Below are 17,513 nucleotides of genomic sequence, written 5' to 3'. Positions count from 1 at the left end.
AGGAGAGAATTGATTGATTGTGAGACTGGTGGGCAGAGTAGGGCTGTGATTTAACCTAAACCCACTGTAGGCCTATAGAGGCTACCATGATCATCGACGGGTTCTGTCAGCGGTAACATCTTTCCAGGTTAAAGGTTGCTGTCTGTGAGGAGAGGGTGAGCAAGAATGCACCAATTTAGTCCAACCTCTAACGTACTAATGGCAGGAAAGTGGCGTTCTCTTGAAAAATCGAGCGTTTTTTTTTGTTCCTTGATACTTGCCAGGCATCACCTGTGCTCAATCAGCCTTCTGACTAATGATGTGAATTAGTGCTTATGCAACAGCCCACATGTCTTTACCACAATAAGTGATAAATTAAAAGCAATAATGCCAAAAATATTCAATCACTATCCAAAATGCTTTAGTTTTATAAAAATGCGCATAGATGCTCAATACTTTGAAATCGGTATATCGGTATCGGTACTTCGAAATAGCATGAGAATACAGAACCGACTCTCGTCCACACCAGGATCAGTTTTCATCTGGGCGCCATGTCAGCCAGGGGTCCTGAGAAGGACAACGCCGTCGTCACGTCGCTCTGTGTTCACCCCCACGATGCCCCGAGTTATTCCGAAACAAAAGAATCTGCCTCTGAACATCGCAAAACCTGTTCGATCGAGCAATGTTTTTTTTTCCACTCTGAAGTTCTCGTCGTTAATCATTAACGTTGTGCTATCAGGTGGCTTCACAACTGTTAAACAAGTGTCACGTCCAAACACAGTGGTGCTGCTGACCCTGCCAGACATGAGAAATCGTTTCCTGTCACAGGCAGCAGGCCCGTGGCCGTGGTGCAGTGTGGGAAGAGTATTCAGAGGACTGGATACAGAAATCTACTTTGGACCTTTCTGTACTAATAAAAACTTTATTTTCGCAGTTTTGCGCAGGCTTGTGCCCCTGGCGGTTTGTCCCGTAACATCTGGGCACGAACCCGAGTCTCCGGCATAACGCAGCCGCATGAGCTAACGGAGACCACCCTCAGCCCAGGCGGCTGAGGTCCCTGCTATGCACAGGGAGGGCGATGACATCACCCTGTCCAAACTAGCTCCGCTACACCTCCACATTTGTACAGCCTGAAATACTGTATATACTGTACTTTCACGAACTATGGTGAAGAATGTAAAATTTTCGTTTTAAAAATCACAAAATATTTTAGTTCACATTTTAACATTATAGGCCATAAATCCCTAATGTCCTGGATCTGAATATCAAAGAAATGTTTCTGTGCTTCTTTTCTATATTCCACTGTTGGTCACTTGCACAAGGATTATTTGATTTCATAATAAAAATTCCTTACACTTATGTAACACTTTTCTGGACACTCCACTCAAAGCGCTTTACAGGTAATGGGGATCCCCTCCACCACCAACAGTGTGCAGCCCCACCTGGATGATGTGACAGCAGCCGTAGTGCACCAGTACACTCCCCACACACCAGCTCTCAGTGGGGAGGAGAGCAGAATAATGAAGCCAATTCACAGATGGGGGTCATTAGGAGGCCATGATTGGTAAGGGCCAATGGGAAATTTGGCCAGGACGCCAGGGTTACACCCCTACTCTTTTCAAGAAACGCCCTGGGATTTATAATGATCACAGAGAGTCAGGACCTCGGTTTTACGTCTCATCCGAAGGACGGTGCCTTTTAACAGTCTAGTGTCCCCGTTACTATACTGGGGCATTAGGACCCACATGGACCGCAGGGTGAGTGCCCCTTGCTGGCCCCACTAACACCTCTTCCAGCAGCAACCTTAGTTTTCCCCAGGAGGTCTCCCATCCAGGTACTGACCAGGCTCACACCTGCTGAGCTTCAGTGGGCTGCCAGTTGTGAGTCGCAGGGTGATATGGCTGCTGGCTAAATTTATTCAAATGCTTCACGTGAGGAACATGAAATCTCACAACAGATTATTTTTAGCGTATGCCCTTCTTACAAATCATTTGAAATGATTTCATGACTTGCCACTCTCTTCTTTTGTACCCTTTTACAGCTGACTGTGCTGTAATGTCCTTGACAGTAATCCCTCTTCAGGCCCTGCGTCTGTTCAGTCTGTATTAGTGTGCCAGCCTGAGATGGCAAGCAGGTGGTGAGGGTACCAGTCATGCCCTAGTTCTCCCGGAACCTCTGGTGAGGCTGATTGAGTGTGTGAAGGTGTGGCTAATGAAATCGCAGAACTGGGTCACCTCCAATGCAGTTCCCAGCTCTAAACCAATGCATGTCCCTCTGGCGACTCTGACACTGCGCTCACACGCAGAAGCATAAAGGTCTGGAAAACAAGTCTTTGGAGAATCATGTGCAAATTTCACCTAGCATATGACAGAGGCAGATTTAAATGAGATGGCAAAAGAGATGTCTGATAATCTTGATTTATTTCCCTAATTCGGTCCAGACCATATAAATGCATATAGTGAAAACACAATCATGCAAAGGGCATGCACAAATAAATGCTTACACTTATATAGCATTTTTCCAAACACTCTACTCAAAGTGCTTTACAGGTAATGGGGACTCTCCACCACCACCACCAGTGTGCAGCCCCCACCTGGATGATGCAACAGCAGCCATAGTGCACCAGACCTCACCACACACCAGCTATCCGTGGGGAGGAGAGCAGAGTAATGAAGCCAGTTCATAGATGGGGATTATTAGGAGGCCAGGACACCGGGGTTACACCCCTTCTCTTTTCAAGAAACACCACAGGATTCTTAATGACCTCAGAGAGTCAGGATCTCAGTTTTACACCTCATCTGAAGGATGGAGGCTTTTTACAGTATAGTGTCCCCATCACTATACTGAGGCATTAGGACCCACATGGACTGCAGGGTGAGCACCACCTGCTGGCCCCACTAACACCTCTTCCAGCAGCAACCTTAGTTTTTCCCAGGAGGTCTCCCATCCAGGTACTGAGCAGGCTCACACCTGCTGAGCTTCAGTGGGCTGCCAGTTGTGAGTTGCAGAGGTGTCCAACGGCCGACATGTCTCTGTTCCCTGGGACCCCAGGCCATGTGCCCTGTAACCTTAAGTGCTCCAATGCCTCTGCATTGAGTTTCTGGATCATTCTTGCTGTTCTGCACCATCTCCCTGTATTCCATTGGCTTTAGCATCATGCCTGCTGCCTGTTCTCTCCCATGTGCCACCACACTTTTAAATCTCACGGGGATGCACTGAGACAGGGTTAAACACAGAGGTGTGGAACGCCAGGACATAACTTCATGGGAAACACTGGAGAAGTCAAATACCTGCATTTCGTAACTTAAGAATAGGGAAACCTGCAAAATCTGGATTTTAACACGGAGAACTGTCAAAAGAAATTGTTTTCTTTTGTAACGTGTCTCAGACTTTGCTTGTGCAACAAGGCGTGCCTTTGTACAGCACACAAGGCGAGATTGCAGTTTGTGCATGCCTAAAGCTCTAGAAGAGTAACCAGGGATTAATATCTTTTCCCTGCTGACAATGATCCGGGCTTCAGTCAAGTAAGTCTTTTGCCAGAACATCTCTTTGCAAAGCAATCTGCAATGTAATGTCCATTCCCAGTTTGTCAGATGGACTCAGGTCTTGTATCCTTCATATCCTTCGTTTTTTTTTTCAAGCAAACAACAGTTTTACAGACCATCTTTTCATTGCTTTATCACGTTGAGATTCTATAAACCTCCTGTAGTTTGTGTATTGTAGAGTACCATTCCTCACAAGCACAGTCCAAGTCTGAGTCCTGTTTCTCCATTAGACATTTACTGAAAGGCATGAATCCAGGGGTCAGTCAAGTCAGAATCGTCCAGTCCTGCCCTAGCTTGCTTGACTAGCTGCCCACCACTGCCTGTAGAATCCTGGTCACAGTCAGCTTCTGAGACAGTCCAGATTCAAGCCAGCAATACCTGGACTGTAAGTCCCAACCTGCACACCAAAAAACACCTCTACTGGCCGGGAAAGGTGTCCTATGCTCTGATGCTTCTAACATTTTTGAGACTCTAATGCCTTACTTTTCACCATAATGGGCTGGTTGGCTGTGTAAAGGATTGTTATCGCCACATAAACAATAAAGCTGTTGAAGCAATCACATATTGCATGGCTAGATTGCTCTGGGTTATTAACACGGCCAAGACCATAAAGATAAAAACAAAATCCAACGACAGAGAAAGAAAATGTTGAACAGGCTGCGCAGCACTGTTCCATCTCTTATATAGACACATAGGGGATTCCAAGTTGTCTTTTGGGCCATTTGTGTGTTAGTATGGTGGTTCATGTGGTTTCTGGTTACTGCAACATGCTTGCCACAACATCCTGTTGGCATAGTGCTCTGTCTGTCCATTGGTTCATCTGTCTACGATCTGCCCTTCTGTGTCTTTACCTACCATCATAACCAATCCTGTTATTGATTGTTCTTTATAAGAGAATTCACACCTGTGGTTGTTATTTTTAATTTGAGCTGTATTGTAAAGATTTCAATGTGTCATCATCGTCCGTTATTGGAAATACACTTATCCCTTGGCATGGGTTGTGCAGATTAAGAACCCTTTCCAGAAGCATAGGGTCTAAATCAGTTCATCACACAAAAGAACAATTGAGAAACATCATGTAACCCAGGTAGCATGTTTCAGAAGGTGGAAAAAGACTGGGCCAACAAGAGAAAAATGAGGGGAACATGCAAACTCCACACATACTGTTAGGTGCCACAGCCCGACATAGAACCCAGGGCTCAAGAGCTGACAACAACTCCTACCACATCTAGACATACATATAAATCTGGGGTTATGCATATGGTGTGACTGAAAGACTATTCAAGCTGTCTAACCGAGTCTCAGTGTTCTGGATCAGCATGTCTGGGGTGGTCCTGAGCCTCACTGACTGTGCAATGAGTCACAGAACATGGCTCTTTTCATCTGCCCTTAAGAAAAATTCACCCTCACTTGAGAGCCAGTCCCGGAGGTGGAAGTCAGGCTTTAAAATAAATATATCACTGTAATTAAAACAACATCGCCTCTGTGCCATGTTTGGTCGGTAAATGCCAGCCGATTTTAAAACACAAGGCCATTGTGTAGAGTTATGTTCTTAACAGCTTGGCCTCGCTGTCTTCATTTCCCTTTGTCTGTTTGTGTTTTGTTTCTCTTAACCCTGGCGTCAATGGGTTTCGCTCACTCGCTCGGTATTTAGCTTGGCTATCTTTTAGATACGCTGGATAGGAGTCCTGCGTTGTTTCCTTTACCTTCCAGCCACAGGAACAACTGTTCTTTAAAAATCTTCATTGGCCCTGCCTGAAGGGGTTTGGCGCTTCAGTTCCACGAGTGCGGCGATTGTGCGAAGTACGAAATAGGAGCACGGGGGAAATTTCTGCCCTGTTCTGCCCTCTATTCCTCTACCTTTCTTTATATCCCCTTTCACTGTGTAAACCCATCTCTAGGAAAGCATGCTGGTTAGCATTGTTGCTTTGCTCTTTTTAGGGGATGTGGGTTCAATTCCACGCTAGAGCATCTGTCCACCCGTGAAGTTGGCATATTCTTCCTGTGTTTTCCATAGGATTTCCGTCAGGGACTCCGACATCTTTCCGCTTCCAAAAGACGTGCCGATCAGGTTTAACTGGCTACTCTGCAAGCTGTGGAGCGTTTCATACTGGGGGCGGGGAGGCACTCCCGATACTGGCTGTGGGGCTATAAAGAAATTGAACCAGATGAGCCTGAGGCTTTCCTGATGTTCTGTTCACCCTGCGATGCCTCCTGTGGAGTCCACCTTCAGATTGCTCTGACATCACTGTGAATTCGGCACTTTGTGCTGTATTGCTTTTGCTTCATCTAGCTTAGACCATGATATTATTTCAATCATTTGTGTCCCCTATTGGCATCAGAGTATTACATAATTATATGCCATTTATCTATTTCTTTTGTTTATGTCACGCCCCACACTCTCCCTCGCAAACGCCGTTACATTCCCAAACTCAGTGTTTCACGACCTCATTCCTAACTGAACCCATCACATTCCCACAGGCACCAGATTCCACAAATTCTCACTCCCGGACCACTTATCCAACCACGTCCCTCTCCCCTCAGTATTTAAACTTCCCTCACACCCCAACCCAGGCTCACTATCGAGAAGCCTCCCATAGTATTCTCTTGTGTGTGTTTCAATCTTTGTGACTGATCTCCTGGTTCCTAATCTTTGCTCCTGCCTTTTTTGACCATTTAGTTTTTTGGATTGTCTTTCTCGGATTTCCCTGGTTACTGGACTCATTGCTTCTCCAAGCCCCTGGATTACGTGTTTTGGATATTGTCCCTGTGCTACTCCACGTCATAAGGATCCTCCTATTCAACCTATCGGTTCCCTGACAGTTTATGCCTGTCTACATGATGTTTTGCAATGTTGGTGCTTTACAATTTATTCATTGTTAGACACCTTGTATAGAGGTGAGCTAAGGAGTATTAATGAGAGTCACAGAGGAGCTGGAATGCTCTGCAAGTGACTCTACACACAGTTCTGTATTCTCATATTAATACACATTGAAATCGTAGCCACTGGGCTGAGACATGTCGGGGTTTTGTGAGACACACGCCCATAAGTTCTCGTGATAGATGTCTTGTAACTTGATCAGGCTCTAACCCGGCAGTTCTCTCATATCTGTGCAGGACTCTTCCAGGCTACACAGGGCTCAGTGTACTGAAACTTTGCGCAGAGGTTGAACAATGGAGGTGAAAGTGTAGGGGACAATGTCGAAACACCTTCACACCAAGATAACCTGACAAGGGGAAAAAAAGCATTGCCTAACTTGTTCAGAACTAGAGTGCTAATAATTCTGGAATTTTATCTCATATTTCCATAGGAGTCTGCTGAATGGGGAGTTTGAAGGTTTTATAGTCCTTTCAAATAGTCCATTTAAATAATGATCCACAATTGAATCATAAAACTGTTTTTGACTCACTGTCTGGTGTGATTTATTGGACTGGGGCATGTTACAAAGAAGTGGAGGTCTGAGAACGCTCCAGAGGTCCTAGTTAGCAAAAGGAAAATCTAGAAATGAGCATTTTTCATTTCACTTTGGGTTGTCTTTTAGTGACACTGGTGACGTTTATCATCTACATAGAGGTGCCGGTGCAACACAGTGGCCGTGTCCGTTTCCGAAACAAGATTAGTTGTTCATCCGAACAAATTATAAATGAGTTCTAAAGTGCTTTCAGAATCACACCTAGGTGAATGAATGACAGGATAATATGGATCAAAGTTTTCATCTTTGTTCTTGTAGTTGAAAATGTATTTTCTTAATGCCATGGGTAAAGTGGCACAGGTACATAGTAGTTAGTAATGGCACACAGCTCTTGGGTCCTGTGTTTGATTCTGCACTGTGGTACCTTCTGTGTGGTGTTTGGATGTTCCTCCTTACCCCTCGCTCTTTGTTTGCATGGGATTTCGGATAACAGATGCATAAATAATGGGAAAAAAAGTTATATGCTTTAAAGCAGTGTTTGACAGCACCAGATACTTCTAAAACCCATTATCTGTCGGTTCTGTAATACCAGCAGAGGACCTGGGGCTCAGATTGAAACATTTCAGACACTTTTTCGTGTTTAACCTGCAGGTTTTTAAACCCTGGAGTCCACACGGTCAAACCCTGCAGAGATCAAGGCCACTCAGAAACCTCAGGACTTTGATCTACGGCTGCAGGCTGGCCAGTGAAATGTCACCACAGCTGGAACACTTCAAGCACTTACTGAATCCAGGCACAGACCAGCAGGCTGAGAAAGAGACACTTCTACATAGGTTATGTAGCTATTGACAAATGAAAATCTACCCTTAAACAATGGACAGATGAAGAAGAGGAAATATACAGCAAGTAAAAAGTGAAAAAAAGTTAATACAGATGTACAAAAGAGTTAATACAGATGTACAAATCACTATTTAGTATACACAAATTAGAAAATGCATCTGCAGACCCAGAAAACAGGATTTCTGCCTACTGTACTGTATATATGTTTGAAATGATCTACTGGCAAAAAATGTAAATGCCCAAAAGCTATATTAAAAAGAATCTGATTTGTGCTGTTCAATGGTTCTCATAGTAAGGAACTCCTTGAAAAAGTGAAGAGTATAAATGTGTGTCACTACAGTGGCAGAATGAACCCTTACGATGTCAGATTCCTAAAAGTAAAATAGAAATATAATACAGAATCACTTTGAAGTGCAGCTGTAATGCCAAGTGTGTCACATTGATTAAGCTTGTGAATTGTGTCTTGTTTTTACAAAGTGAGTGGAAAATGTAGAATTGGGTGGGAATTCTGCTCTTTCTTAACTGTTTTTGTTCTATCCCTTGTGAAACCCCTTTGCTGTCTGTGGACTACCAGCTTGCAATGCTTCATTGTTCTTCTCTTCCCCCCACCCTGGAGCCCCTGAAGAGCGTCCAGACACACCTGCGAGTGAGGAGGGAGTAACTTTTTTTTTTTCAGGACCTTATCATCGACTCTGTGTGTGTCGTCGTGTGTGTGTGTGTGTTTCAACAGGGCACTCGGACATGCGTTTCTCTCCAAACACTCCTGACCGACAAAATGTCCACAGTGGAGTCTAAGTCAGAACTGTTCAACATGTCCGTTGTGTCCATCACGGAGCCAGAGAAGGAGGCGGAACATTTCTGCCCCAAGCCCAACAGGTTTGAACGCTACGTCCAGCCCTGCCTGGCCGAGCTCCTGGGCTCGGCTCTCTTCATCTTCGTGGGCTGCTCCTCGGTCATCGAGAACGTGGAGGGCACGGGCAGGCTCCAGCCTGCGCTGGCCCATGGCCTGGCCCTGGGTATCGTCATTGCAGTCCTGGGGGAGATCAGGTATGGAGGTCAGAGACCTGGAAGAAGCGCTACAGAGAACTGATTAAGGTCCAAAGCTAAAGGGCATTAAATTTGGTTAGAAGCGAAAATTTATCATGCTTTTGGACATTAAAGGAAAACACCAGGGCTGGTAAGAAATATTTTGGTTCTGTGCCTGCGTCATAGTCTTAAATTTCAGCATCTAACTGTATTAGAAATCCTTCAGAGCAGCTCAGCTGTCAGTGAAGCCCTCCGACAGGTTGATTTATGAATTCAGGGGGAAAGATTTCCTTGCAAGTGAATTACATCTGGAACATTTACACAATTCATCTTGTTTAGTCCTCTATGGCACACAGAGAAAAAACATGCATAATGTTCATGACGGATTCTGCTTCTTATTGCTGCAGTTTATTTTTTTGTCGTAGCATTGCAATGGGAGAAGAGAGGATGATCCACAGATAAGAAGTGCATGCTTCCCTTGTGAAATTAAACTGAGAATGTGACTGCCATTGTCTCTCTATCTTTTCAGACTTTTTGCTAAACGTTCCTGTCTTTTTGTGTTTCTTTTTCCGTTTTTTAATTCTTTAAGTTAGGAATTATTACAACATTACAGTGCATCCCATTACAAATAAAATCACCTAACAGGACTTCTTTAATCAGACCGAATGTTCTAAACCCACACATGTACAAAAGTACACGTTCGTGGTGGGAAACTTTGTTTTGAACACGTGGATGAATTTTCACCCAATGCAGTGCTATGACTAACACTTTTCTCTTCCACTGTGCTGTGATGTTCCCAATATCAGACTCCTAAGTCTTTGCTCACCTAAAGAATTCAGTTATTTGTTGTAATTCAAACTCTGCTCTCTAGACGATCACAGCCTGATCTCAGTCACCTCGTGGTCTTCTGGCCTCGCTGTTCAAGCAGAGATTTTGTTGTAGTTTTGATTTGGGAATGTGATTTAAGAAGGAACAGGTCAGCCTTCCCGTAAACCAGTATATAAATCAGCCAAATTCGAATTGTTTTGTAGTAGAGGGACGTGTGAAGTAAGAATCCCTTTGGCCTTCACAGTGCCAGCACTCAAGCACAAACACATTAAAGAACCAAGCTTTCAAAGAGTGACCTCAATATGAGGGTGAAATATTAAATTGTGGCTTATAGATTGCATGTCTGCCGTTAAATGTTGATACCATGGATCTATTAAGGGAGATAAACATGCTTGTTAAACTGCAATGCACTTTACCTTTTACAAAATAACACAACAGGATGAAGCCCGATTCAAATCGTTTTACTACTAAAGAGTTCACTCGTAGTTAGCAAATATACTGTAAACGTGCATGCAGACACATATGCAATAATAATAATAATAATTTTTATTTTATATAGCGCCTTTAAAGGTGGCTTCTCAAAGCACTTTACAGGATGACAACAACAATAAATAAAAGGAATGCACAAGATAAAACACAATTACAATATACAGAGGAGACATGGTGGTGCTAAGAAAAGCAGAGGGGTGAAGAAGGGAACCAGTTCAGTAAAGGCTTTTCTAAAGAAGAAGGTTTTGAGCCTGGATTTGAAGGAGTTTAGAGAAGGAGACTCTCTGATATCCTTGGGGAGAGAGTTCCAGAGCTTAGGGGCAGAACAGTTGATACACATAAGATACACATAAGGTATACACCCGGTACTGTTGCCTCGATACCGAACAGGTAGAGTTCCCTTACATGGAGGCAGCAGGTATAGGGATGTCTGGGACCGACACCGCGGAGGAAGCCAGGTTATCGCAGTGGGGAACACCCGTCAGGGAGAGCGTCACTCTGGAGGGGGAGGAGCGAGGACCAGCTCCCCTCATTCTGTCTCTCTGTCCCCGCAGTGGGGGCCACTTCAACCCTGCCGTGTCCCTGTCGGTCTACCTGACCGGGGGCGTGAGCATCATCCTGCTCCTGCCCTACGTGGGGTGCCAGCTGTGCGGGGGGCTGATCGGAGCAGCGCTGGCCAAGGTGAGAGCCGGAGGTGGGGGCAGAAGGGGGGGTACAGTATGTGTTGGGGGGTGTTTTCCCGTGAGGGACAGGTAGCTAGGGGTGGGGGGTATTAGTAGGCAACTCTGCTTCCACAGCGCGTTGCTGCTGGAAGAGGTGTTAGTGGGGCCAGCAGGGGGCGCTCACCCTGCAGTCCATGTGGGTCCTAATGCCCCAGTATAGTGACGGGGACACTATACTGTAAACAGGCGCCGTCCTTCGGATGAGACGTAAAACCGAGGTCCTGACTCTCTGTGCTCATTAAAAATCCCAGGGCGTTTCTCGAAAAGAGTAGGGGTGTAACCTTGGCGTCCTGGTCAAATTTCCCATTGGCCCTTACCAATCATGGCCTCCTAATAATCCCCATCTGTGAATTGGCTTCATTACTCTGCTCTCCTCCCCACTGATAGCTGATGTGTGGGGAGCGTTCTGGCGCACTATGGCTGTCGTCGCATCATCCAGGTGGGGCTGCACACATTGGTGGTGGTGGAGGGGAGTCCCCATTACCTGTAAAGCGCTTTGGGTGGAGTGTCCAGAAAAGCGCTATTTAAGTGTAAGCAATTATCATTAATTATTATTAATTACTCTTGTGTGGGGGGTTCTGCACTCCACACCTGGGCACACCTGAGCATATTTAACCATCCAAACTCCCCCCGCCAAGCCCTTAGTCCTGGCCCAGCCTGTAAAACAAATGTTGGAGTTGAGCTTGCATGTGCTCTGGTGCACAACATTGGTTTCTGCGAAGACTACACTGCTATGAGCACGCAGAAGAGACGATCTGTTTCGGGGTTTTTTTTTTCTGCTTCTCTGTGTGGAGATAGCCTTTGCCCATCTCTTTGCAAAAAAACCTACGGAAGGTTCATCAGGTACACCTACAGAACACGACATGTGTCTGCTGGGCAGTGCATGACGAATGCTTGTCTAGTATAATAATTGCAACAGAATGAAAATGAAAGAGTCCTGGTTGTTCTACCCATTAAAATGCAGGAAGGAAAACCCCCCTGTTGTGCTTCTGTAATTAAAACCTCTGGGGATTAAACCTGCTGTTTTATTCCCCCAGTTTTGAATCAAAGTTCTGTTGTTTTTCTCCCATTTCTTACGCTGTCTGTATTGAGACGGTTCTGTCACTGTATTGTGTCTGGATTGTGACTGTTTCTGAGAGTTTTGAAATGGGTCTTCCATTTTTTTGTTCCTTTATCTTATGTCACCGTTCAGTTACAACACTCCAACCCAAATAGTTATGTTTTCCAGTCCTTTTAACTTGAACTTTTGTAGTATGCTTATACTTGCTTATCGGTTTTCTGATTTATGACAGGCCATAAACCTTTAAAGGTATATTTAAAGCAATAAATGTTTGTTAACTTTTACCACAACCACAGAAAATAAAACAAGGTCAAGATCATTGTAGGACTTTTACAGGCAGTGTTTAAAACAGCCGTCTTGGAATATGTAGCACCTTATAGTTTATGTAACTGCAAGTCTCAGCATATCAGGTTTAATCCAGGATCCTGACAAGCAGTGTGGGTAAACCTTATTGCAAGCCAAAGCAAATATAGAGTTATTAAGCGCTATCTGGGTTCCTCAGTTGTCCAGTATTGTACAATCTCAATATTAATTGATCAGTGCTCATGATGGGGGATGCACTGGGGGTATATGCAGGTGAAGCAGGCAGAGGTAGTGAAAGGGTCAGTTTGTTGTGTAGCAAAGAACCTGCTGTCCAGTCACGTGACTCTTTCCTTGAATGCCTCACACTAACCTTCGCTGGTGAGACTAGAAAGCTATTGTTTTAATCTCCTCGTGGTACTAAGAGATGGTAACTCTACAGTGCTGCCTCCTCTCGGAATGACGGGCTCTTTCAGGGTAATTCTCTAACTTTGAAACACTTGCTCACACCGTTTATGTCATCATTAACACGTCTAGCCTTACGCAGTAAAGGATATGTTTGAAAACAAATTTGAATGACCGTACTTGAGAATTACCCTCTGAGAAATCTGATATTGTGACACTGGGTCCCACGTGTTATTAAAAAGGTGAAAAAGATAGCACACAGAAAAGAAAAAGTTTCAAAAGTCAGTGCCCACTCTGCCCTGTGCAAATCCCTTTCAATAACATTTCTGTTCTGAATGACATACCCAGTTTTAATACTATCGTTAAGAATTGAGAGAAAGGCTTCACTTGCAGTTTTCAGAGAAGAGCAGTCCCACGTTATCACCAGACTGAACGTTTATGACAGAATCTGCACTCTTGCCCACCAGAAATTATGCTCAAATCACAAGATGGGTTTTGAGAACAAAGCGATAAACAATCTTTGATATCCAGTGAGAGGTTGTTTTTTTTTTTTTTATGACTACAATAGCTGCGATTACTCAAGTGGTTGGGATTACCTTGTTGAAGGCTGCAGGGGCTGTAGAGAGTTTTTTTATGTTTATTGTCACTGGACATGATTTCAAAGTCTGCTTTTCTCAAAACTCAAGTTTCCCCACAATGGATGTAATGACCCCTTCGGCTGGAAGCAAATTCGCTCATCTATTTGGAAACAAACAAAAAAAAAGAATTCATTCTATTAACGGTTCAAGAATTTAATTCCACGAGTCTGGAATCTTACAGACAGGATCTTAAACATCCATGTTATACCTGGAGTTTTAGATTTGACCATGGTGTGGAGGTCTTGCGAAGCTCATCCTCACTATTACTGTGGTGCTTAAAGTTGCAGATGTTAGATTTCCCGAGTGGAATCTCTCTGCAAACCTCATAGTGTCTCGTAAAAGACCTTTCACTTTTAATTCTTCATCCCCGAAGATGCAGATCCTGGTCCAGTCGAGTTCTTCCTTAATCTCTCCTGCTGATCCGCTTGCCTGTTCGGACTTTTCCGTTTTCACTTTGTCTGAAGGCAAGAAGGACAAACTTGAGCCCCCCTGGCGCGCTCTTTGAACGCCCTGTCATGGGTAGCCAAGTGTCACCTGTGTATCTGCCTCCCTCCGGCTGCCAGCTTCTCCGTTCTGTCGCAGTGGGGGCAGCGCACTCTGCAACGCTTGTATGTCTGTATTCCCAGGCGATATCCACATCGCAGAGTTACGCCAACGCCTCAGGGGCGGCCTTTAACGTGGTGCAGAGCGACGAGCAGATCGGGCCGGCCGTCGTGGCAGAGACAGTGATGACGCTCTTCCTGACTATGGTGGTGTGTATGGGGGCCGTCAACGAGAAAAGCCGAAGCCTGCTGGCACCCCTGTGCATCGGACTCACTGTGGCCGCGGATATACTGGCAGGGTACGCGCACATAAGCAGGCTGAAGGAAACAAGATTGCAGTCCGATTCAGCAGCACAGTGGGCTCATTGCCAGATCTGGGAGTGCTATCTGTGTGGAGTTTGCATGTTCCTCCCCATGTTTGAATGGGGTTTCCCAAAGCCACGTTGGCTTCTGGGACACTTGGCCCTGGTGTGAGCGTGTGCGTGTCTGTGTGTGCCCTGTGATGGACTGGTGTCCTGTCCAGGGGGTGTCATGCCTTGTGCCCATTGCTTGCCGAGATGCTAAATTGGAAGAAACAGTCTTGAACCCAGGTCCCCAGCGGCACTGGGCTGCGCCTGGGCTATCCCGTTACTCTGGTGTTCTGCAGTTCCTATCCAACAGTGCACGTCACCGGGATTTTACTTGGATCACATGTCATCTGGACAGTGGGAAAAGGTGTTCAGAAGTCTCTCTCTCGATATCAAGGCATAGTGACTGATCCAGACCCCTTCCTGTGTTTCAGAGGGGCCGTGTCCGGGGCCTGCATGAACCCTGCCCGTGCTTTTGGGCCAGCTGTGGTGGCAAACTACTGGGACTACCACTGGATCTACTGGGTCGGGCCCGTGATCGGAGCTCTGCTCACTGCCTGCTTCGTGAGGTACAGCGCTGGCGTGGTGCGGTCTAGCACAGAGCCCCATGGTTAATATTAACTCTGTGTGCCACCAGCCTGGCGGCTAGACCTGGCTCAGTTCAATGTCCTAAGCGACCTGCCAGGTCTGCTGATACTGGCTTCTAACAGTCCCCTCCTGTGGACAACAGTGGTTACTGCGTGAACACAAAGGCTTGGAAGTCAACTGAGGATAAAAAAGCTGATTGGATAAAAGATACAGCCAAGAGCTGCAGATTGGCGTTATTCACATTATAGGCTGCTCCAATTAGCGTGAAAAGAAAAGCCCTTTGCACCCCACTCCTGACAGTTCAGACGAGAGACAATTTGCTACATTTTTCCATGGCAAAAGAAGTTGATAAGGAGATAAACTGGAGAGGTCTATTTTCAGGCAAGGGAAGACTGATATTGTCCATTTTAATGCAATAAACCCACATCTCTGCCCCCTCAGTGTCACAACTGCAGTATTTCACCTTAAAGTAATAACTTGGAAAACTAACAGAAATATCTGTTCTCTTGAATTCATAGATTGCTGCTGGGTGACAGGAAGATCAGAGTTCTTCTCAAGTGATCTCCGCAGAGCCTCAGTGGTTATCTTCCTGGCCAGCTGGGGCAGGGTCTGGACCTCCTGGTGTCCAGCAAGAGTCAGTACCGGCTGATCCACACCCACCGGTTTCTACACAGCAGATTCTCTAAAAGCGAGCAGAGCCTTTTTCAGCAGCGCGTCCAGGGCAGACGTGCAGCACATTACACGAAAGAACTGAAATCACATCGAAAGCTGCTTTGTGGCTGGACAGCAGGAAACACAGGTTCTAGAAATAATTGTTCTTTTTGTTCTGTTTTTTTGCATTGCGTTGGAAATCATAGCAGGATTTAGAAAAGTCAACAGATTGTTGTGTTAGTACAGTATTTTAGCTGCGTTTCCAACACAATGGACTCAGAGAGACAGACTGGTAAGCTGTGGTTCTTTCCCAGCTTTTTTTTGTGTGTGTGTGGATTTGATACTGCTTTCAAAATGTTTCGGAATTTCAGCGGTGTTCGCTTTTTCTCTCCAATGTCTGAGAAGCACTTTGGAGAATTGGCTCTGATATGGATCTCTGTGTTTCATAACCACACTGTACATAAAGCAAAAAGAAAAAAAAGTATCTCTGTGGTGGTCTTTAAGAGGAGTTTGGCTCTCACACAAAGAGGGTTCAGATGAGAAGTTTGAGTTTTGCTTTTTTGGTTATTTAATTAAGTTTCAGAAACTTTTAAAAGATCAAATGAAAAAGTTCCCCCTAATGTAGATCCTTATTAATAACAATTTGTTATATAGCGCTTTTCTGGACACTCCACTCAAAGCGCTTTACAGGTAATGGGGACTCCCCTCCACCACCACCAGTGTGCAGCCCCACCTGGATGATGGGACAGCAGCCGTAGTGCACCAGTACACTCCCCACACACCAGCTATCAGTGGGGAGGAGAGCAGAGTAATGAAGCCAGTTCAGAGATGGGGATTATTAGGAGGCCATGATTGGTAAGGGCCAATGGGAAATTTGGCAAAATTTGGTCTTGTGATACAGGAAGTTGCTAATTCTAACTTTTTTAAAATACGTTGCTCGAAAGACGGGTCGAATCTTTAAAAGGCCCTCGATTTACATATTTATTTAAAAACGACGCTATGAGAAACCGATTACTTCTTCAGATTCTTAAAAAAGCAAACAGCTACGAAATATTGAGACGTGCTGGTTAAAGCCTCTTTGTAAGCAGTATGCAGTCGCATGCTAATGTTCGCCTTTTAAGGCTACACCCGCAACTCTTCTGACTAGGGTGTGATATTGGTGAGAATTGTAATGTTCCTGTTCACACAGACGTGCAGAAGATACAGGTATTGCAGAATTGTTACTCTCGCATCAGTAACAGAGCGCTTGAACTCGGCAGACGGGGTCACTGGAGGTCAAAGTCACCGTGCATGGTCACGTGAACACCGGAAAACCAAGGCGCTATATCTCGGGAACGAAAGCAGCACAAACGCTACTTTCAACGGCACAAACCGGCACAAACGCAGCACTAACGAATGAGACCGGTCCGGTTCCCCCTACGACGTTGTAGGGGGGCTGAGTGACGTCCCACCCCCAAAAAAGAAGACGCTATATCTCGGGAAAGAAAGAAGCTTGGAAGTCTCTTTCAAACGGCACAAACGTAGCACTTATGAATGAGGTAGGTTTCATCGTTAGCGCTATCTATAGGGGTCCTTCTATTGTGACTAGAAAGAGGTTACAACTGTAACGCATCGGGGTTCAGGTGGGCGCCCTTGCCTTCTGCCTTCACAGGTCAGCCCCGCACCGTGGGGGACGCGAATGCGGGCCTCTGGCGTCACTCAACAGGGAGCCAGCTTGTTGAGCTAAAGAGAGATCTCTCTGCAGTCCGGTGGCTGTAGTCCTGCTATTACAGGGAAGGGCGGTGACGTCACCGCTCTGCTAAGCCGGCTCTTACAGACCACTGACGGCCGTAAGCGTTACACAACACTTTATGGGTCAATGTCCAGGCTGTTTAAACTGTGCAATAGATCAGCTACCAGCAACCATAACTGATTTCCAGAAGGCAAATGACCTCTTATCCTTTGGAAAATTTTGTGGCTCATATACTAATTAGCAGTTTTGTGGTCAAGTTGAAGTTTAGATTTAAAGATTTGTAGCTTTCCAGAGTTGTAGTTATAAATATCTAATATATAATAAATATATTATCTGATATTGCCTTGCTTAAAGCTTCTAAGTTGATGAACAAGGTTTGCAATTCCTTGCTAGGTTTTCAGCGAACTC

The 17,513-nt window shown here is 45.2% G+C and overlaps 1 protein-coding gene across 1 annotated transcript; it reads left to right on the top strand.

The window, feature by feature from the left end:
* Window positions 1-8,507: 8,507 nt before the first annotated feature.
* On the top strand, window positions 8,508-15,854 carry LOC148818477 (aquaporin-8-like). Its single transcript, XM_088936618.1, has 5 exons — window positions 8,508-8,824; window positions 10,675-10,801; window positions 13,872-14,086; window positions 14,569-14,703; window positions 15,241-15,854. The coding sequence occupies exons 1-5, from the start codon at window positions 8,553-8,555 to the stop codon at window positions 15,281-15,283; spliced, it is 792 nt and encodes a 263-aa protein (XP_088792744.1). The 5' UTR covers window positions 8,508-8,552; the 3' UTR covers window positions 15,284-15,854.
* Window positions 15,855-17,513: the final 1,659 nt, after the last annotated feature.

Source organism: Atractosteus spatula, chromosome 18 (assembly GCF_055471065.1).
Source record: "Atractosteus spatula isolate fAtrSpa1 chromosome 18, fAtrSpa1.hap1, whole genome shotgun sequence".
Taxonomy (NCBI): Eukaryota; Metazoa; Chordata; class Actinopteri; order Semionotiformes; family Lepisosteidae; genus Atractosteus; species Atractosteus spatula.
This window is presented reverse-complemented; position numbering and strand designations above follow the sequence as displayed.